Source organism: Styela clava, chromosome 7 (genome assembly GCF_964204865.1).
Source record: "Styela clava chromosome 7, kaStyClav1.hap1.2, whole genome shotgun sequence".
NCBI lineage: Eukaryota > Metazoa > Chordata > Ascidiacea > Stolidobranchia > Styelidae > Styela > Styela clava.
In genome coordinates this window covers 9,240,635-9,261,551 of record NC_135256.1, presented here as the reverse complement: position 1 = coordinate 9,261,551, position 20,917 = coordinate 9,240,635, and the positions used below count along the sequence as shown (strand labels likewise).

Sequence of the window (20,917 nt, the reverse complement as noted above, 5' to 3'; positions counted from 1 at the left end):
TTCTCGTAATCTGAGTACTATTACTTAAAGGAAATGTATTTGTTATGACACGTTTCGGAAAGTTTGAAATTGAATTTGCCAGCAATCTCCAAACACCACGTCTGCATCGTCATGTCACGCGCCAGTGGCGATCACTTTGTTTACGTTTATTCCTTGTTTCCAAGTGTGAGGGATGTTTCGAGATTTTTTACTTTGCACCTATGAGTTAGCGGTGGCATTTATTTTAAAGTATCGAAGGTATACTAGCACTACTACTATCAACACACTTTCAGACTTTTAAAATCAATGCAACGTTCAGTCAGACCAAAATCCGCTAAAGGGAAAGCACGCCCTACACCTCCGTCGCGTCCAAGACAACATCAGACTCAGGAACCAACATCGTCTTCCACAAGGTAACATTACAGAATTGCCTGTGCTGAATAGATATGAGAGTTATCAGGGATAATTCGAAAGTACTACAGTAGTTCGTTTAATTAAGTGAGCAAAACATTCAAAATCAGCCATTAGTTGATTTTGTTGCCATACCCTCTATTGTATTATTGATATTCAAAGTTATTGTCATGAATAAGTAAAACCAAGCTTTAAGTATGACACATGTATTTTGAGGTAAACGACCATGGCACGAATATGATGGCAACAATCTCAGCTCCTGTCGGGGAAGTTTGTAAATGTATATCTGAAATTATTTCTAATTGAATTTGTACAGCGAACAAAACCACTCCTATGGTCGCAGAGGCTATTCACTGAGACGAAGTGGGCCCCCCAACAGCAGTTACAGGAATGCATCCTCAAGACCAAGCAAGTCATCACAGAAACCTGAAGAAGATACAAACTCTGAAGGTTGATTATAATAAATTCATTCACAGGAAATGTAATAGGAATAAAATTTTCATTTTTATCACGAAGTAGAGGTAAAGCGACTTTCATGCTACAACAAACCATAGCCTCTCGATGAGCCGATTCATAACTGGACAATGGGTTTATTAGAAAACTTTTGTAAAACTTGGCATCATAATTCCATAAATACTGGATAGCTGGCAATTTTGACCCTGGATCGACATTGACACTTAAAACCATATTCTTATTTAAACAGGCCCGGATCCATCTCAGTTTCCTGAAGTCTCAAGGCCTGTATCATCGCTATCAAAATACAGTATTCTCCCAATGATTCCAAAGACGCCAGACCATAGTGATTTCAGAGTTATAAGCCCAACAGAGAGTGTTGTAGAATTGGATTTATTGTCTTCCTTTGCCCAGCAGATGATTCTTGACAGCGCTACTGCGAACTTGAATAAAAGTGATTCGAGCGTGTCAGATTTCAAACAAGAAACAAATAGCAGTCACTCTGCATCCAAAATGAAACGCACAGCAGCTAGCAATGGCACAGGAAAACAGAACAATATTAACAACCAAGACAGCCCCCAACACAAGAAGTTTAGAAGTTCCTTGATGACAACAAAATCTGTTTTCCCTCCACGCACTGCAAGAGCTAAAAATACTGGTCAAGGAGACCGGAAAAATGGGGCAGAGACGGAACCCGCAGCAGGAGAGGAAAGATTGAGATTAGCACTTAAGTTACCAGATGGTAAAAGAGTAGAGAGATACTTCGCCCCAACAAGCACTATAAATGATGTGATGAACTTTGCAAAAACTAAAATGAAAGCTCCTATTAGAAGATGCGTTGTATACTCTATGTTGCAAGTGCCAAAAGAGAAGCTTAAAAACTGGAAAAGAACGTTAAAGGATCTCGGCCTCACTGACCGAACAATGTTATACATTGACGAAGAGTAAATTAAAATCCCACTGTGAATATCTATTACACTACTATATTCAGTTATTGTTCATATATTTTTCGATAAACAAAAACACAAGAGATTCAAGGGATCAAAAATATGTTGCGAGTTTAGATAGAATCAGTCTCTTCTTCCAACAGTTTCTATGCCATGTTCTTCAATATATTCCTCTAATTTTTCTCTTGTCTTAGCATTGTCAATTATACCAGTGCTAATTTGCCAGCGACGAAATTGGGCATTTCCCTCCATTTCTTCTACAGCGTCACATAATTTACTGAAATGTTGAGGGACAAAGCTCATCAACTGGTATACAACAGATATATTGCCTCATCTAGCTGGGAAATTATGCAAGGTGCTTCATATATTGCTGGTATAATTTTTCAAAGAAATTCTGCTTTAAATCTCGCAAAAGGTGTAATGCACCACCATTATAATTGAGTAAAATCTAGCATTTCAAAAGTCTCTCATAAAGTCTTTTTTATTTTTGAGTGCGAGCGTATTCCAGGATATATTTTGAAACTAATAGCATAATTGAGAAGTTCATGGCAGCTTCATTCCAGTACCAATAAAATCGTTGATTGGCCAAAATTCTTAGGCATTTCACTAACGCCAATGTAACTAGTTAAGCATTTGACTGTCCGAATATCTACCAGATATACTACATCGAGCGATTGCAGGTTACTGGTTAGTTTTATGGGATCCAAATTAAAAATAATTACCCCAGACGTGTCCATGATGTTTCCAATTCGATAGCATAAATATCCTTGTAGTAAGACAATTTTGGATCTTCCATGCAGTATCTTGCTAGGAACCTGGTTATTGGATGCTGTTAGATAAATTTGGAAAGATTGATTGAATTTTTAGCACCAACAGTTCTGTTGAGTTGACAATAGATGCGAAAGGCGATCAAGTTTTAGTATAGCCACATATTATTAAATTCATGGAAGATCAAAAATGACTCCTGGCCCAGACTCCAGTTGCCAACTCTGAAAAAAACAAATTTTGACATCTGAGCTTTGGTGCCTTTTTTCATTGTCTGCTGAGATTACTTATTCAACCTACCGTAATTAATGTTGTTTTAGTTGACAAAAATCATGACTTCGACTACAAGAAACAGGTTGAGAGAAATTTGACACATATTGACATCAATTTTGATAATACTACTCTTGCTTCAACATCAATAAAAATGCCAAACTCTGACCCCATGACCTTTACCCTAAGATCCAGTTATCTTCAGTCCCCCTCACATCTTCTCTCTTGAAAGAAGTTTCAGTTTCTGCCAGTTATGATAAAGCCCACTCAATGTACTTACTGCGAAAAATTCATAGAACTCTGGTTCGTATTGATCCATGTCATAGTCATAAAGTTCTGCTTCGCCAACCACATACGAAGTGTAAAACATTAGAAGAAGTGATGGAACTAAGCCAAGTGCTGTGTAGAATTTCTGAAATGGTTTGAATTTCAAGTTCAGAATTATAACAACCTATGGCCTGAAATTTGAACTGCCATTGTCATGACAATGATTCCACTCTTAAAAACACTTCAAATCAAACCAAAATTATTTGTTTAAAAACTGGCGTTCCACATTTATTGTTCAATATAATTTTCCATTGTATGTGAATTGTGAAACATACCATTATAATATACACAAAAAGTAGTTAGAATCCAAAGAGATAATATTTAGAATTCTATACCCAATATATCAAGAAATTGGTATTCATGATGGTACTAACCATGTGCTTAATAAAGTCCCTTGAATTCTGTTTGGAAACGAAAGTATAGAGAATTTTTTTATGACCTCCATATCGCACAGGTTCTGAAAATAATATAAATATGATAACATAATATCGGCATAAGCATAATTTTATTTAATAGGCCTCATGCAAATCGCTAGATTAGTCAAATGATCTAAATTACTGTTGAATAGATGAATCCCTTTCGTTTCCAGTCCAATTTAATTTTGCATATTCATTGAGTGCTATGACTACTTTGTCAAGTTTGGCTGGCTTTGAGCCTACACCAGACTTTCCGTGCATATACCAGCCAAAAAAAAAAAGATAATTTTCCGAAACTCTTAGTAATGTGAAATCCACAACCTTGTAGCTGTTTGATATAAACTGCTTTACGTCCTGCGGCATTATTTAATAACTAGCAATTCTACACTATAATTCTTTAGTATCATGGCTCTTTGTGTTTTGGTGGTCACCCGTAACTTTATTTAGAGATGAGTATCAACTGTTTCTGAATGAGTGTACCCTAGGATCCATTATAGTCTAAGTGGAGTTCCCGAAGTATGTGCACCAAAGATGGCGCACAACCTGAACACAGTGTGTGTACCAGGTTATGGTTCAGGTTGTGCTCCAATACTTCAGGAGCGTGTCTCAGTAGCTCTTGGCGCTTCAGTGGTACATTTATTTCGCTCAGAGATCAATCTCCGACATTTCTGAGTGAGTATGTTACCTTGCCTTGAGCAAATTTGCGTAAAAGAAAGTGAAGTTGACGTGAACCAGCAAAGAAATCAGATCTCCATGTTTAATAATGATATACTCAAATCAAAACTATAGGTTTATTGAAATATTAGGTTTACCAAAATTATAGAATAATGTCAATATGGTCAGATATAATGGAATTATTGAACTCTTCCTCATTTCAGAGTGACTCATCATATGACATTGTCCATCAAACATTTTCAAATTGAAAACCAATACCATGCATGGAATATACTTACGCCTTATGATGGGTTTGCCTCGCACAATGAGAGGAAGACTTTTAGCTCTAGACAAGGATGAAGATAACTTTGACAGAAGCATGTTGTTGTATCCAGTGAATCAACTATAGCTCAATGTCTCACGACCTAGATAACTAGGCCTAATTGAAGATAAAACATCAGATACACTAAAACTTATTTCCTAGACTGTAAACAATGCACAAAGACAATTCAGTTATATGATTTACCCTGAAGTAGTAGCTGTTGTATCTAGTATTGCATGACCATGGGACCAGGTTCATGAACCTGAAAAGGCTGAAAGAATAAATTTCCAACAGAATATTCTTCTATTGAAGAAGAGTTTGACACAAAAAATAACTAGTAAAAATGACAAACATAAGCATGTGTAGGACAAATTGAAACAACAATTATCTGTAAAATATTTGATATTGAACTGGAATAGGAATAAGATTGCAGCAATAGGAAGTTTATAATAACGACGTCAACTCTCATGGACCAAAAACCAAACACCATTTAGTAGTTCTTTTCAATGATAATTGCTCCTGCTTTTCCACTAATAACACCGACACACAATTCCCAATCACAAAACATTTCTCTATTTAGTTCTTTCAATTTCATCAGTAAACAGCACAAACTATGCATTCTTCATTTTTCAAGCACCTAAAAAAATATCATTTATTTTTTTAGACCAGTGAGTCAAACAGGGCAGTGCAATAAAAATAGATAGGGCACTCATTTGGTTCATTTGTTACTTTTTATACATAACAGCATGTGTACAAGTTGAAACATCCTAAATTGGATCAAGTTCAATAAAAAACGATGCAATTCGTATTAGGAAACGCAGAAGACTAGGGCGAGCGAAAAGGCGATTTAATTGCTTTTCTGGTTTGCATAAAGGCTTTTTTAGTCCCGCTGTTAGACTAATACAACTTGTGAGGAATTCCTTTCCCCAAAATAAAATTTGTTGTTTTGGAGGGGAATCAATTAGTAAGATTCGACTTAGTATTTGATGCATTTTCACGAATAGCATTCAGTCACTCTATTTAGTAATGATGGAATACATATTTATGAGCGCATTAAATATTCTAACTGTGTGTGATTTGCCGTAAGAATGAACAAACAACAGAAAGATTATTCATAGTGAGGGGTAATATAGATTATTAAAATAGACAAATGAAAAAATTTATCAAGAAGGCTTCAATAACTAATTTTTTCTCCTAACGGAAATAAGAGTTCGTTCGTATTTAATTTAGTTTACATACTTTACCTCGCTACAATGAATCGTACTATAATTTTACCTTCCTTGCAAATTCTGGAAGAACAAATGAAGATCTATGAATTGCAGAATTATAGTATCTTAAATTCATTTTTTCAACTTCGTCTTCTGATAAAACACGCTCCGGTTCCTTAAAATCTGTATTCTGAAATCAAAATACTAGTTTAACATACAAACAGCTTGGTAAATGTAACAGCACAGCTTAACTGGACAAACTCTAATCAGGGCAGGCTACAAGATACATGAATTTTCATACATATCAACATGATTTTATTACATGTCAACTATGACAAATCTAATTGTGAAGGACTAAGGATGGAGTTGTCTATTGCTGAATGAAAAGGTGGCAATGCTCAAATATATAAACACAAAGCCAAAGAACTAATATAGCCACCATATATAAAATTTCACTGAATTTTGAAAGAATTGTACCAGGGTTGTACGAAGGCGTGCGCAGAATTTAAAAAATGGAAGCAATAGCCTTCCGGTGACTTCTTCATTTATCAAGTATCAAGATTTTAAAATCTATTGGTTTCATGGTTGCAGACGGAAGTGATTTTACTCCAACAAAAGCAACGACACAATTTTGCGAAATGACATATTGGTACACTTTGTGTCCATTATTTCTTGTACCAGTAACCACATTTATAATCCATTTTTTTTGAGTATAAATACCTCATTCAAACTGCATAGAATGAAGCCAATCTGTCCACTTGGATATGTTGGTATAGTTGTATATGAATATCCAACTCTAGGAAATACTGATTCACAGAAATCCTTCATGTTTTTAATCAGTTTAAGATGAAGCCATAGACATTCACCCTGAGAGCAAATAATACCATTTGGCTTTAAAGCTTTCTTCATCAACTCATAATAGGGTTTTTCGAATAAGGCTTCAGCTGGACCTGAAATAGTAAATATTAATAAAGTCTCTTTCTAATGTTATCACCATCATATGGTTTATTGAATAGACTTTGAATTCAAGATTGTAGATGAATTTTGTTGTAGAAAAAATTTATTAAACATAGGTTCCATTTATATTCTAGTTCAGGCGTGTGCAACCTGTGGCCCGCGGGCCAAATGCGGCCCTCAAGGAAAAGTTGTGCGGCCATAATCATCATTCAAAGTCTGAAATTAATAGAACTGACGAATTCCGAATTTGACACCAGTGAAAACAGGACAAATCTTAAATGACTCCACAGATCTGATTTGACTCAGTTCAACCAATCAAATCGTTTTTATTAGCCATTCCGATAAAGCATAATAACATGAATGCAAGAAAGATCACAAAATATTTTTATCGAAGTGACAGGATAACCGCGAAATGACCATTCGGTCTACTTGTCAGCAGCAACCTTGAAATAGATTAAAATTTATGGCTACAAAATTTGCACAGCGCGAAATGTTTTTATACGAGAACAGCATTGCCCCAAGATGACCAGTTGAGACATCTACACCTATATTCTAAATCATCCCTTTTTTTTAGATTGATTTCATATCATAAAATAAAACAATATATAATTTTTAGTTGTGGCAACATATTTATTTAAAATTTTCAATTAGAAATTCCCTTTTTTCCAAGTAATTAAATTCAAAATCATGTTTACCTTCTGGATCAGAGGAGTCAGTAATAATGACGTCAAAACTATTTGGATGTTCCTTCATAAACTTAAATCCATCACCAACATGCTGTGTGAGCTTAGGATTATCATATTGACAAGCCATTTTAGGAAGATATTTCTTGCACATATCAATAACAAGCTGAAACAAGAAACCAAATTGTAACTCAATTACTCAGTCTCCTCAGTGTATAAAATATGAAACAGAACGTTAATTTCATTGACTCAAAATAGATACCTTATTAGACTTACGGAGTGGATCTATGGATCGTTTTTTTATGTTGTTGTTGTTGCAATAAACTCTATTTTCCCCTCAACTATTGGACCAATTTATTTGAAATTTTCAGTGGATAAAGTTTGTTGTTGTTGCTAGATTTTTTATTTCCAAAATATCTGTGGACTTTGTGGCATTTTGTTTTTCACTTCAAAGTTTGAATGATGAGTGATGACATCATCAAAATTAAAAATTGCGTACCAAGGCTCCATGACCATATCTCAGTGATCTGGTGGTCAGACTACCGGTATTGTAAAACATTTAATATTGCTTTGTTTTGGCCCCTTTGTCCAAATATTTGAGCATCAACTCTCTTGTTTTGATACAAAATTTAATAGCTTGTGAATCCACAAATGATCTGACTCTGATCCAGCTCTTAATTAACAAGATTCTTACAAAAATAGGAGACAGGTGGAAATATGTAACATAATATTTTCACATTGCAAGATTGATTATTGAACATTGTGGTTATGTGATCAATACTGCTTTTATATAAAAAAAGCTTTTGCCCTAAAAAAAAAATCCCTCAGTCTTAATAAGATATGCATATATTCTCAAAAAAAAAAAAAAAACAGACCCCATCAATTTCACACTGTGTTACAGTTTTTACGCAGTCATGCTTCAAAATCTCTCTAACAACACCTCCATCTCCTCCTCCAATAACAAGAACCTGCAAACAATATAAACCATGAAGGAGTGAGTGCATTACATAGACTGACAGTGCTGAGACCAGCACACACTGAATTGAAATTGTGGCCCCAGATCTGACTATAAGACTTCATTGCTTACTTCAGAGCTGGGCTCCAAGCCATTAAGGTTTTCTCAAAACTATGATATAGCCTAAGCCTTTCAAATTTTAAAACTGAACTTTTAAATAACAAATTCAACCTGGAAACTTTTAATTAATATTATAAATTAAATTTGAAAAAGCATAATCCGAAAAGAATAGATTCATGGTTTGAATAAGTATAAGAATACTAAAATAAAAATTTATAATTGAATGGAGGCATTACAACTTCTTGTAGTTCCAGGTATATTCATTATGAAAAGCTTGGCTCTAACGAATGTTACCGCTTCGGCTCACCGGTCCTGGGGTGACTAAAATTCTGATGATGCATACTTGACAAAGATGTATTATAGCAAAGTCAGATACCTTTCAACTTATGTTTTATATTTTTACCATAAAATATCTGAAGAAAAAATCAAGTAAAATACCAACATTTTCCGGATTAGGATGGCTGCACAATGGCACATGTGTAATCATTTCTTGGTAAGAAAATTCATCTCTTTCTGTACATTGGATAACACCATCGAGAACAAGAACATTTCCATGATCTGTGCTGAAACCAGATTTTTACTTTAAAAAATGCATATGCAGTAATTTAGTACCACAAGGCAGCAAGGTATCAGAATTTTAGCTCATTTTTGCGTAAATGCGTAAAAAATAAGACAAATATGTTTTCAACTTTAAAATATATACTATATAACGGGAATACTATTTCTTGCCTTATATAATTAATGCAGTGAGTGGCATATGCCTTAGCAAACACAAAAACTATTCTACATTAAAAATGAAGTTACCTCTTAAAAATAAGAACATCTTGAAATTCAGATTTTTCGTGAAATAAAATTTTTTCCACTTTTAATGACATGCATTGGCCTGGCCAAAACTTATTCACTTCACGAAACCATCCATCCTGAATAAGTGCCATATTGAAGTATTCAAAGTATTTTTCAATTGTAGGTAATATTTAAGCATTAAACTATAACTGAATTAAATTGAAAAAATTTTTTGTTCATGATAACTCTCCTAAACACTCCTATTTTTTATAATTCGATTGAAATTTTTTTACCATCAGTTGTATAGCAAGAAAACAAAACAGAGTCCAGTCAAAGTCTTGTATTTTAAAACAAGATTCACAGTGCTGTATTCACAGCAAAATGAATAGCTATGCTTATGTATCAGTGTACACTAAAAAAATTAGTAGCAGTCTCCTCAATTGAATCAGAACTCATTATTACATTAATAGAATTAGGATATGATTTCAATATTTTACTCAGCAAGAGGAAAGTCTATAATACATCTTAATATAACCACTCTCTCATTTAGGTTCCAATCTATGTTGGGATTTGGGAATGAAAATAGTCAACCAATTATTCATTCCCGATGCATGAACTTGACACATCGATAAAAATAAACACAGTATAACTGCAACAGCATCTTATCTTTCCCCGCACTCATCATAAATTTTCCAGTCTGTGGCATCCAGACACACATTTTCATATGCATTATTATTGAATCTCTACGAATCTTCCTTTTCTAATGATCCACATTTCAAGCAATAATAAAATATGGTCATTCCTTCATCTGCTGATCGAGTTTGTTGAGTTTTGTATGTCATTTCATTATGCCCGCAATGTCCACATAGTCTTTCTAACTTAGGACCAGAAGATTTGTCATCCCTTGCCTTTTTCTTTGTAGATTTGCCTCTAATTTCATTTAGTATTATATCAGCTTTAGCTACAATCATATTATTAAACTCTGAACATGGAATTCTTGACTTACAGATGCAAGTAATGTATGATTGCATAGAATCAACAGGCAGTGGTAAAATGGCTCCACATTTTGAACAAAAACCATCTTCTGTTGTCATACATTTATTCATATTTTTCTAATTACAGAACAGAGCTAAATACCTGTATAAAAACATTGTTGAAATTTCGCATTAAGGATGCGAGACTGAGAGGCAGTAGGGAGGATGGTTATGAGTTAGCCACCATGCAGCCATGGCGAGTTGCCCTCCACTCGTAAGGATTATTTATGCTAACATTTATGCCATGGTTGGGAAAATTGTAAACTGCATACAACCAATACTGCAATAGCAAATTTTGTTGTGCCCTCGTAAGACCCGATGGACTGGTAACCGAACGAGAGGCGGTGGTTCGCCATATGATTAAGTCGTTTTATCGGCTTTCCTCTCCCTCGGGATAAATATGTAAATCATATCCTATCCTTTAAAGTGGCAAGTGGCAACATGAAACATTTCAGGGACTCAAGTAACCCCCATGAATATACAAAAAAAAGCAAACCTAATTCTGGAAAGACGAAATAATCTTTAAAGTGTAGCAAGTGGCAAACTCAATAAGTGTGGGTCTCATGTACTTTCTTACCTGAATAACTTCTAGTGGGCGTGGCGTAACAATTTTTGGATATATGATTCCTGACCCCTATCTGATGACGTCATCCAAAAATTACGTCACTGCGACGTCACAATAACGAAATACAGCTTGCCAAAGTATAGCGACGGTCACCCGTGATGGCGCCTACGAGTATGTCAACAAACTCAATACGTCAGCGACCTCTCTCTTATCGGGGTCGTTGTACAGAGCTCAAAATAAACACAAGAATCACAAGCGACTAAATTGTCGCCGAGGAACGTTCACGATATCCCATTCTGACCAATTTCTATCCATCAATAGCTCATGTATCGTGCTACAATCTAAAATAGAGCGTTATACCATACAACTCTAACCAAGGCTTTAGACAAGCAGAAAATACATGTTATTTTACGCGATGGTTGAAGTTGGGTACCACACACATAAAGACTTATTATTTTATGTCCAGCAATAGCTCATGTATTGTGCTACGATCTATTAATAGGGTGATATACGATACCGCTCTGAGCTAGGCTTTAGACAAACAGAAAGAACATTTAATTCACGCAATGATTGAGGTTAGGTGCCGCAGACATAAAGACTTGTTATTTAATATCCAGAGACTGATCATGTATTGGGCCACATTTTATTAATAGGACGTGGAACGCTTTCACTCTATGCAAGGCTTTAGACAAGCAGAAACCGACACATTAATTTGCCTTAGCGCAATGAATGTAGTTTCTTACCTCGATAACTCATACTTATCTTAGCGTAACAATTTTTGCATATATCATTCCTGACCCTCACCTGACTTCGTCATCCAAAAATTACGTCAATGCGATGTCACAATAACGAAATCGAGCTTGCCCAATAATAGCGACCATAATGCAATCGTGATAAATACGCCTGTGTGTCCGCTATGGATGTAGTTTCTTACCTCAATAACTTATACTTATCTTAGCGTAACAATTATTGCATATAATAGTCCTGACCCTCACCTGACTTCATGTTCCAAAAATTACGTCAATGCGACTTCACAATAACGAAATAGTGCTTGCCTAATAATAGCGACCATAATGCAATCGTGATAAATACGCCTGTGTGTCCGCTATGGATGTAGTTTCTTACCTCAATAACTTATACTTATCTTAGCGTAACAATTATTGCATATAATAGTCCTGACCTTCACCTGACTTCGTCATCCAAAAATTACGTCACGGCAACGTCACAATAACGAAATAGAGCTTGCTCAATAATAGCGACGATTACTATTAATGCCACCTATGGATGTAGTTTCTTACCTCAATAACTTATACTTATCTTAGCGTACCAATTATTGCATATATTATTCCTGACCCTCACCTAACTTCATGTTCCAAAAATTACGTCAATGCGACTTCACAATAACGAAATAGAGCTTGCCTAATAATAGCGACCATAATGCAATCGTGATAAATACGTCTGTGTGTCCGCTATGGATGTAGTTTCTTACCTCAATAACTTCTAGTTAACTTAGCGTAACAATTTTTGCATATAATATTCATGACCTTCACCTGACTTCGTCATCCAAAAATTACGTCACTGCAACGTCACAATAACGAAATAGAGCTTGCTCAATAATAGCGACGATTACTATTTATGCCACCTATGGATGTAGTTTCTTACCTCAATGACTTATACTTATCTTAGCGTAACAATTATTGCATATATCATTCCTGACCTTGCCCTGACTTCGTCATCTAAAAATTACGTCAATGCGAATTCACAATAACGAAATAGAGCTTGCCTAATAATAGCGACCATAATGCAATCGTGTTAAATACGCCTGTCTGTTCGCTATGGGTGTAGTTTCATACCTCAATACCTTCTATTAGGCTTAGCGTAACAATTTTCGCATATAATATTCATGACCTTCACCTGACTTCGTCATCAAAAAATTACGCCAATGCGACGTCACAGTAACAAAATAGAGCTGATCACCCGTAATGGCGTCTGCGACTACGTTAACAAACTCAGCGAGGGCAGCGGCCTCCCTACCACACACACATAAGGAGGGACTTGTTATTTTATGTCCAGCCATAGATCATGTATTGGGCTACAATATATTAATATGACGTTACGCGATATCACTCTAAGCAGGGCTTCAGACAAGCAGAAACGGACATATTAATTTACGTGCACATTATATGGGTGTATTTTGCCACCATTTATCAGTGAGGTTTATATTTTAATTTGTTTTTTGTAAACTATACATTTTGGATAAGATAGTCCGGCAGAATCGGGCCTTAACATTGTTTTGGAACATAAAGTTTTTTTTTATTGTTTAGATATAATGTATATGACATATATAATGATACCCAGGTGGGTGTGGAGTAATCTTGAGCAATTTTTTTTTATAGGTGGATTTAAAGTATTCGGTCCAAGATGACGCACATTCTGAACCCTAACCTGGTAACCATACAGTGTTCAGGTTGTGCGCCATCTTGGTACAAATACTTCAAGAGCGCCTTTTTGTTAAAAACAATTATTTCATAACTACATGGTTTAGGTTTGCATACATAGTAACATTGAATCTCCTTACAATGTCAGAAATTCAATTTTAGTAGAATAAATGGTAGTTTATTTCACTAATACAAACCAAGATCCATCGACAGCATCTATCCACTTTCTATTGCGCTCTTCAAACTACATCTGGCATTTCGTTTTCCTAGTTTAAGCTTAGGGACTTGGGAAATATTTTATTAGTTGAATTGGATTGGAATATTTGACCTCGTCTTTCACTCCGAACAAGGCCATGTAATACCATCCACTGGTATCTAAAGATGTGTAACGTGTTTTCTTTTGGAAGAACCGCAACTTTTCAGTGCTGCATTGACTTTGGCAAAATTAATATATCCTTGTGGAGATAGAAGGTATGCGTATGCGAAACCGAGATGTGCACCTGTTATGCCAACATAGTTGAGTCAAACGTTTTGAATACTAGTACATCACACGCATATTCCTGCGTGCTTCGGTTATACGTGGTAACGAGCACATTTTTGCGCACATGCATCAAATTCCATTTGATTATTGAGCTATAGGTTTTTGACGAGCTTTTGTGTATGATTTCATTCCATAGAATTTGTATGCTGTTCTAAAGAATACTAGTTTCAGCTTTTTCATTCATTCAAACCGCGTGTTGGAAGTAAGTTTTGTAATATTGCGGGTTGGTTTCCAACATCCTTAAATCGGTGATGCCAGTAAATCTTTAATACAAAAAGATCCGTAACATCTGCAATAAAAACAGCAGTACCCACTCAAATGACAGCTGGGGGATGGATACTCTTAGTATCTGCTCCATCGCGTGCCTCTTACAGTCTTACCAGTTTACATGAGTGCCAATTGGTATCTAAGCTCAGCCAGAGACAAAAAGTTTCGGACTGCAGTTGGCGTGACGAAATGTTTTTAAATATATATTCTACAATAAGATTATTTGATTGCATACTACTGAAAGTTTCGCCTTATATGTCTTTTCCCTTTGCACTATTCCTTTACTGATATTCGATAATATGACGCTCATCTGACATAGTTCTTAAAGTGTGTAGATGGGTACAATCTTTTTCACGCTGTTCAGCTGGGAATGCGCGAATATATATAAGAATTGCTAATATTGGTTTATAATGCGATGAAATCCCATCTTAGCATTTCTGCCTCTCGCAATTGCTGCGTATACTTATCGGGGAAGTTCTGTGGCGTGGTTATCAAATAAAAAAAAACATGGAAGTATTTTTTCTACTTCTCTACTACTATCAAACCTTGACATTTTGTGAAAACTTTTTTCCATGCAACCTTTTTTAAAACATCCCCAACAACCACAATTACTTCTGTTATTAAACTTCCGAAACAAACACATAAAATCATCAACAGATGAATATCACCAAGTAGATATTGCTGAATTGATCTTTATTTTACCATTTTGCATGTAATTCTTTTTGGTAAACCTGTTATCTATCGTAAATACAGCACATTTGACAATGTTGTAGTGTGACTATTTTAGCCTCACATTTTTGAAATTTGTAGTTAGAGCTCTTGGGGCTCTGTCAAACAAAGTTACATACAAAATATTGGTTGTAAATTGCAAAACATGATCATGTTGTTGGAATAACTTGGCATTTTACCACCCGTATATCATTCATTGTTGAGAATATTATTGAAATCATAAAATTTAAAAATCCGTTTTCGTGAAATTTTTGTTGTAGCTGAATTCCAGGGACAGCATGACAACAGGCAAGAGAAGCACGATCGCCTCTTTTAGTTTATGACAGGGTTTCATGAAAGGGGACCCCGTCCTCCTTGGAGGCGCTGATCGGTTATCTGGGAGCACGAACAAACAGATGGAAATGCGAATATATAATAACAATGTATTTTTATAGAAGAGAAGAAGCAAAAGTGTTGAGAGTCTTTGGTAGTTTGAAAAGCATTGGCATGGAACATAAGAATGAACTACATTCTTTCCCAGGGATATACTATAAAATGTAGCAATTTTCTCATTCTTGTTCTCGTGATATCATTATCTTTCACTGCGTCGTCGTGATCATCCCGCTGCATAACAATTCTCGCCAACAAATAATTGACTGTTCTCCACCGGGTGTATATCCACTTGAACCACTGGCGACTACATTAGCAGGCTTGTACTGTTAATTGCAACAAAAAACGGGTATTTTGAAATAGTACTCTTTATTTTACGCGTATGTTTCGACAGTATTTCCATATACTGTATATGGGTCGCGACCCAAAGCTGGGCTCAACAAATACCTAGAAGGTATCGATTTTATTTCCTAGTAAATTTGGTGCTTGCGTAGTTTGTGCACCAAGATTGCGCACAACCTGAACATAGTATTGTAACAGGTTATGGTTCAGGTTGTGCGTCATTATGATGCACAGGTTTGACAAAAAACACTAATACAAATATCGTAACAAACGTAACGACAGATAGATGAGAGATGCATCCTGGAAATTAACTCAGGATTGTGAACGAATGCTTAATTATCGATTGCGCTTGAAGTCGAATCCATTCCAAATTTCAACAGTTAGAAAATTGAAGAGCCTATAAATATGGTCTTCTTTCATCCTTTTTCACATTTCCCCTGAATTACTTGGAGATCAAATACTATACCACTTCCTCCACTATGTCAAATTTCTGTTAACCAATTTTAGCGAGCGAGTGTTCAAAGATCGGTATGAGAACAGAAAACATTTTTCTTAATATTTCGCTGTTAGTGAACCGCAAGATGAAAAAGGTCTGGAAACATTGTAGTGGTATTAACATTTGAAGGATCTTAACATTGTTTCACGTCTTATGAATAAAGGTAGGACGAATACATGACGTACGGAAGGACATCAAATAACAAGGCTTTAGTTGTGTGGTAAAAAAATACACTCATAGCGCCATTATTACGGCTTTATTATCGTCGCTATTATTAGGCAAGCTCTAGTTCGTGATTGGGAGGATGCAGTGACGTAATTTTTGGATGACGAAGTCAGGTGAGGGTCAGGAATCATATATACAAAAATTGTTACGCTAAGCCTAATAGAAGGTATTGAGGTATGAAACTACACCCATAGCGGACAGACAGGCGTATTTAACACGATTGCATTATGGTCGCTATTATTAGGCAAGCTCTATTTCGTTATTGTGAATTCGCATTGACGTAATTTTTAGATGACGAAGTCAGGGCAAGGTCAGGAATGATATATGCAAAAATTGTTACGCTAAGATAAGTATAAGTTATTGAGGTAAAAAACTACATCCATAGGTGGCATTGCTAGTAATCGTCGCTAATATTGGGCAAGCGTTATTTCGTTATTGTGACGTTGCAGTGGCGTAATTTTTGAATGACGAAGTCAGGTGGGGGTCAGGAATGATATATGCAAAAATTGTTACGCCAAGTTAACTAGAAGTTATTGAGGTAGGAAACTACATCCATAGGTGCCATTACGAATAACGTCGCTATTATTGAGCAAGCTCTATTTCGTTATTGTGACGTTGCCGTGACGTAATTTTTGGATGACGAAGTCATGTGAAGGTCATAAATATTATATGCAAAAATTGTTACGCTAAGTTAACTAGAAGTTATTGAGGTAAGAAACTACATCCATAGCGGACACACAGACGTATTTATCACGATTGCATTATGGTCGCTATTATTAGGCAAGCTCTATTTCATTATTGTGAAGTCGCATTGACGTAATTTTTGGAACATGAAGTCAGGTGAGGGTCAGGAATATTATATGCAACAATTGTTACGCTAAGTTAACTAGAAGTTATTGAGGTAAGAAACTACATCCATAGCGGACACACAGACGTATTTATCACGATTGCATTATGGTCGCTATTATTAGGCAAGCTCTATTTCATTATTGTGAAGTCGCATTGACGTAATTTTTGGAACCTGAAGTCAGGTGAGGGTCAGGAATATTATATGCAATAATTGTTACGCTAAGATAAGTATAAGTCATTGAGGTAAGAAACTACATCCATAGGTGGCATTAATAGTAATCGTCGCTATTATTGAGCAAGCTCTATTTCGTTATTGTGACGTTGCAGTGACGTAATTTTTGGATGACGAAGTCAGGTGAAGGTCATGAATATTATATGCAAAAATTGTTACGCTAAGTTAACTAGAAGTTATTGAGGTAAGAAACTACATCCATAGCGGACACACAGACGTATTTATCACGATTGCATTATGGTCGCTATTATTAGGCAAGCTCTATTTCATTATTGTGAAGTCGCATTGACGTAATTTTTGAAACATGAAGTCAGGTGAGGGTCAGGAATATTATATGCAATAATTGTTACGCTAAGATAAGTATAAGTCATTGAGGTAAGAAACTACATCCATAGGTGGCATTAATAGTAAAGCTCTATTTCGTTATTGTGACGTTGCAGTGACGTAATTTTTGGATGACGAAGTCAGGTGAAGGTCATGAATATTATATGCAAAAATTGTTACGCTAAGCCTAATAGAAGGTATTGAGGTATGAAACTACACCCATAGCGGACAGACAGGCGTATTTAACACGATTGCATTATGGTCGCTATTATTAGGCAAGCTCTATTTCGTTATTGTGAATTCGCATTGACGTAATTTTTAGATGACGAAGTCAGGGCAAGGTCAGGAATGATATATGCAAAAATTGTTACGCTAAGATAAGTATAAGTTATTGAGGTAAAAAACTACATCCATAGGTGGCATTGCTAGTAATCGTCGCTAATATTGGGCAAGCGTTATTTCGTTATTGTGACGTTGCAGTGGCGTAATTTTTGAATGACGAAGTCAGGTGGGGGTCAGGAATGATATATGCAAAAATTGTTACGCCAAGTTAACTAGAAGTTATTGAGGTAGGAAACTACATCCATAGGTGCCATTACGAATAACGTCGCTATTATTGAGCAAGCTCTATTTCGTTATTGTGACGTTGCCGTGACGTAATTTTTGGATGACGAAGTCATGTGAAGGTCATAAATATTATATGCAAAAATTGTTACGCTAAGTTAACTAGAAGTTATTGAGGTAAGAAACTACATCCATAGCGGACACACAGACGTATTTATCACGATTGCATTATGGTCGCTATTATTGGGCAAGCTCGATTTCGTTATTGTGACATCGCATTGACGTAATTTTTGGATGACGAAGTCAGGTGAGGGTCAGGAATGATATATGCAAAAATTGTTACGCTAAGATAAGTATGAGTTATCGAGGTAAGAAACTACATTCATTGCGCTAAGGCAAATTAATATGTCGGTTTCTGCTTGTCTAAAGCCTTGCATAGAGTGAAAGCGTTCCACGTCCTATTAATAAAATGTGGCCCAATACATGATCAGTCTCTGGATATTAAATAACAAGTCTTTATGTCTGCGGCACCTAACCTCAATCATTGCGTGAATTAAATGTTCTTTCTGTTTGTCTAAAGCCTAGCTCAGAGCGGTATCGTATATCACCCTATTAATAGATCGTAGCACAATACATGAGCTATTGCTGGACATAAAATAATAAGTCTTTATGTGTGTGGTACCCAACTTCAACCATCGCGTAAAATAACATGTATTTTCTGCTTGTCTAAAGCCTTGGTTAGGGTTGTATTGTATAACGCTCTATTTTAGATTGTAGCACGATACATGAGCTATTGATGGACAGAAATTGGTCAGAATGGGATATCGTGAACGTTCCTCGGCGACAATTTAGTCGCTTGTGATTCTTGTGTTTATTTTGAGCTCTGTACAACGACCCCGATAAGAGAGAGGTCGCTGACGTATTGAGTTTGTTGACATACTCGTAGGCGCCATTACGGGTGACCGTCGCTATACTTTGGCAAGCTGTATTTCGTTATTGTGACGTCGCAGTGACGTAATTTTTGGATGACGTCATCAGATAGGGGTCAGGAATCATATATCCAAAAATTGTTACGCCACGCCCACTAGAAGTTATTCAGGTAAGAAAGTACATGAGACCCATAAGTGTTTAATTATATTTTTATAATAAATTTATTATAATAGAGACTATCGGATTTTAAGTTAATACTTACGAAACCAATGACCTGGGCTACACTGGCGGAATTCGAGAGTGGAACAGCACCCCGGCGGCAAAATACTACTATGTAGCAGGCGCGGCGAAAAGCCAGCCACTGGTTTATAGATCATAAAACAGTCCTCAAAACAGAAGGTTGGAGTTTGCTGCCAGTCCATACCACGCCAGCCGCTGAATCATTCTTTATGGAACAGAAGATTGCGGTTCCAAGAAAAAGAATAGTGGACAATGAACAAAAAAAACATCGGATATTGCTTTGTACCCTTTATCATCCTCTTCTCTGGCGTGTCGAAAAAAAGGTTAAGAACTACTGCTCTTTTGTCTTCTCTTCTAGTGATGGAGACACAAGGGTGATCGTTATACCAAGTCTATAATGCTCGCATGATGTAAGCCCTGGTTTTCTCATCAAGTATCGTTACCACCCAGTTATTTATCAAAAACTTGAATCAAACTTTGAATCAATAATTTATTTACACTTCTCTTCCTCGCCCGACAGAAATATTCAAAATTCGGCATGACAACTTATTGGTGTTCATTTTAACAAAGTGATATCGTGCTGTTATTATTACTTCAGCCTAATTTGTTTTGACGTTTCGAATACCTTGATACTGTTTTGTATACCAGTCAGTTTCAACGTTTTTCGATTCGCACATTTTTAACAGCATACATTGGTTGCGATTGTGATATTTGGGCTTGCTTTGAGCACTGATCACAAATATTATATTCTGGCAAAAGTTCTCCCTCGACGGTTCTCAAATACTCAAGTTTTTTTTACCTTTTGTTCTTTATTTTCAAATATCTGTGGAATATGACAAGTGTAATAAATATAACATACCGCATACGTTGACAAACATCCTAGTGACAAAGAATTGATGTTTTCTATGTTATCAAAATTTGAAATAAGAAAGGTTCGGTATTCATTACCAATTCGCGGCCAAATCACGATCATTTGCGTGATACTTTGACGGGAAACAGTTCCCTTGCTGCTCCAGCCAGCCCCGATGATTTTTTCATTTTCTTTCACATTCCATCTTACTTTTTATTCTATAGTCCTCGCTGGCTTTATTCTCCATTTTCATTTCCAACTGCTTGTGGATTAATCGGTCTAAACCAGTGGTTCTCAACCGCCGGTCCGCGAACCGTTGCCGGTTCGCGGCAACCTTGCTGCCGGTCCGCCAAATATATTCCAGTATAAATATATTATAAGCAAATTGCAAAATACAGTATTGAAGTATTGACGGCATGTTCATTAATTTTATGATTTTTTTTTAACTCTTATCGATTCGTAGGCTGGGTGTTCGTTAAGTCTATGACCTCATAACGGCGGCTAACGTCATAACGAAGGAGCAACCCTAGTAGGGTTTGGATTTCGGAGCAAGTTTTTGAAATCCCGGTACTGAGCCGTATAATCTCGGGATTAAGTAAAAGATTGAAACAGCTTGCATGCCAATAAAATCACGTATTTATTTCATGTAATATCGACACATAAATATTATAA

General features: G+C 36.0%; 4 protein-coding genes across 5 annotated transcripts; 1 reads left to right on the top strand and 3 right to left on the bottom strand.

Annotated features, from left to right (window-relative positions):
* Positions 1-113: 113 nt before the first annotated feature.
* On the top strand, positions 114-1,875 carry LOC120329066 (uncharacterized). The gene is made up of 3 exons (XM_039395681.2): positions 114-392; positions 707-840; positions 1,094-1,875. Exons 1-3 carry the CDS (start codon positions 286-288, stop codon positions 1,789-1,791), a joined length of 939 nt encoding a protein of 312 aa, XP_039251615.2. The 5' UTR covers positions 114-285; the 3' UTR covers positions 1,792-1,875.
* Positions 1,830-4,707, bottom strand: LOC120329099 (NADH dehydrogenase [ubiquinone] 1 beta subcomplex subunit 5, mitochondrial-like). Its single transcript, XM_039395725.2, has 5 exons — positions 4,522-4,707; positions 3,527-3,609; positions 3,106-3,237; positions 2,513-2,619; positions 1,830-2,067 (listed from the first exon to the last, which is right to left on the bottom strand). The coding sequence occupies exons 1-5, from the start codon at positions 4,601-4,603 to the stop codon at positions 1,914-1,916; spliced, it is 558 nt and encodes a 185-aa protein (XP_039251659.2). The 5' UTR covers positions 4,604-4,707; the 3' UTR covers positions 1,830-1,913.
* Positions 4,708-4,776: 69 nt separating this feature from the next.
* On the bottom strand, positions 4,777-9,990 carry LOC120329068 (spermidine synthase-like). 2 transcript variants are annotated; one of them, XM_039395683.2, is made up of 7 exons: positions 9,272-9,990; positions 8,910-9,030; positions 8,268-8,360; positions 7,405-7,558; positions 6,473-6,702; positions 5,820-5,942; positions 4,777-5,181 (listed from the first exon to the last, which is right to left on the bottom strand). In XM_039395683.2, the coding sequence occupies exons 1-7, from the start codon at positions 9,400-9,402 to the stop codon at positions 5,167-5,169; spliced, it is 867 nt and encodes a 288-aa protein (XP_039251617.1). In that variant the 5' UTR covers positions 9,403-9,990; the 3' UTR covers positions 4,777-5,166. The 2 variants fall into 2 exon arrangements, with proteins under 2 accessions (XP_039251617.1, XP_077970313.1); XM_078114187.1 differs by having other exon boundaries at positions 8,910-9,025; positions 9,272-9,439.
* A 3-nt stretch (positions 9,991-9,993) lies between these two features.
* LOC120327920 (DNA-directed RNA polymerase I subunit RPA12-like) lies at positions 9,994-10,356 on the bottom strand. Its single transcript, XM_039394290.1, has one exon. It carries the CDS (start codon positions 10,354-10,356, stop codon positions 9,994-9,996), a length of 363 nt encoding a protein of 120 aa, XP_039250224.1.
* Between the last annotated feature and the right edge of the window lie 10,561 nt (positions 10,357-20,917).

Coding starts and splice junctions, on each gene's coding strand:
- LOC120329066 (XM_039395681.2), top strand. CDS start 286: ATGCAACGTTCAGTCAGACCAAAATCCGCTAAAGGGAAAGCACGCCCT. Junction 393..706: donor CCAACATCGTCTTCCACAAG/GTAACATTACAG, acceptor GAATTTGTACAG/CGAACAAAACCACTCCTATG. Junction 841..1,093: donor AGAAGATACAAACTCTGAAG/GTTGATTATAAT, acceptor TTATTTAAACAG/GCCCGGATCCATCTCAGTTT.
- LOC120329099 (XM_039395725.2), bottom strand. CDS start 4,603: ATGCTTCTGTCAAAGTTATCTTCATCCTTGTCTAGAGCTAAAAGTCTT. Junction 2,620..3,105: donor AGTTCTATGAATTTTTCGCA/GTAAGTACATTG, acceptor TTTATCTAACAG/CATCCAATAACCAGGTTCCT. Junction 2,068..2,512: donor ACATCATGGACACGTCTGGG/GTAATTATTTTT, acceptor TCAACATTTCAG/TAAATTATGTGACGCTGTAG.
- LOC120329068 (XM_039395683.2), bottom strand. CDS start 9,402: ATGGCACTTATTCAGGATGGATGGTTTCGTGAAGTGAATAAGTTTTGG. Junction 8,361..8,909: donor GCCATCCTAATCCGGAAAAT/GTTGGTATTTTA, acceptor TATTGTTTGCAG/GTTCTTGTTATTGGAGGAGG. Junction 5,943..6,472: donor TTCTATGCAGTTTGAATGAG/GTATTTATACTC, acceptor TTTTGATTTCAG/AATACAGATTTTAAGGAACC.
- LOC120327920 (XM_039394290.1), bottom strand. CDS start 10,356: ATGAATAAATGTATGACAACAGAAGATGGTTTTTGTTCAAAATGTGGA.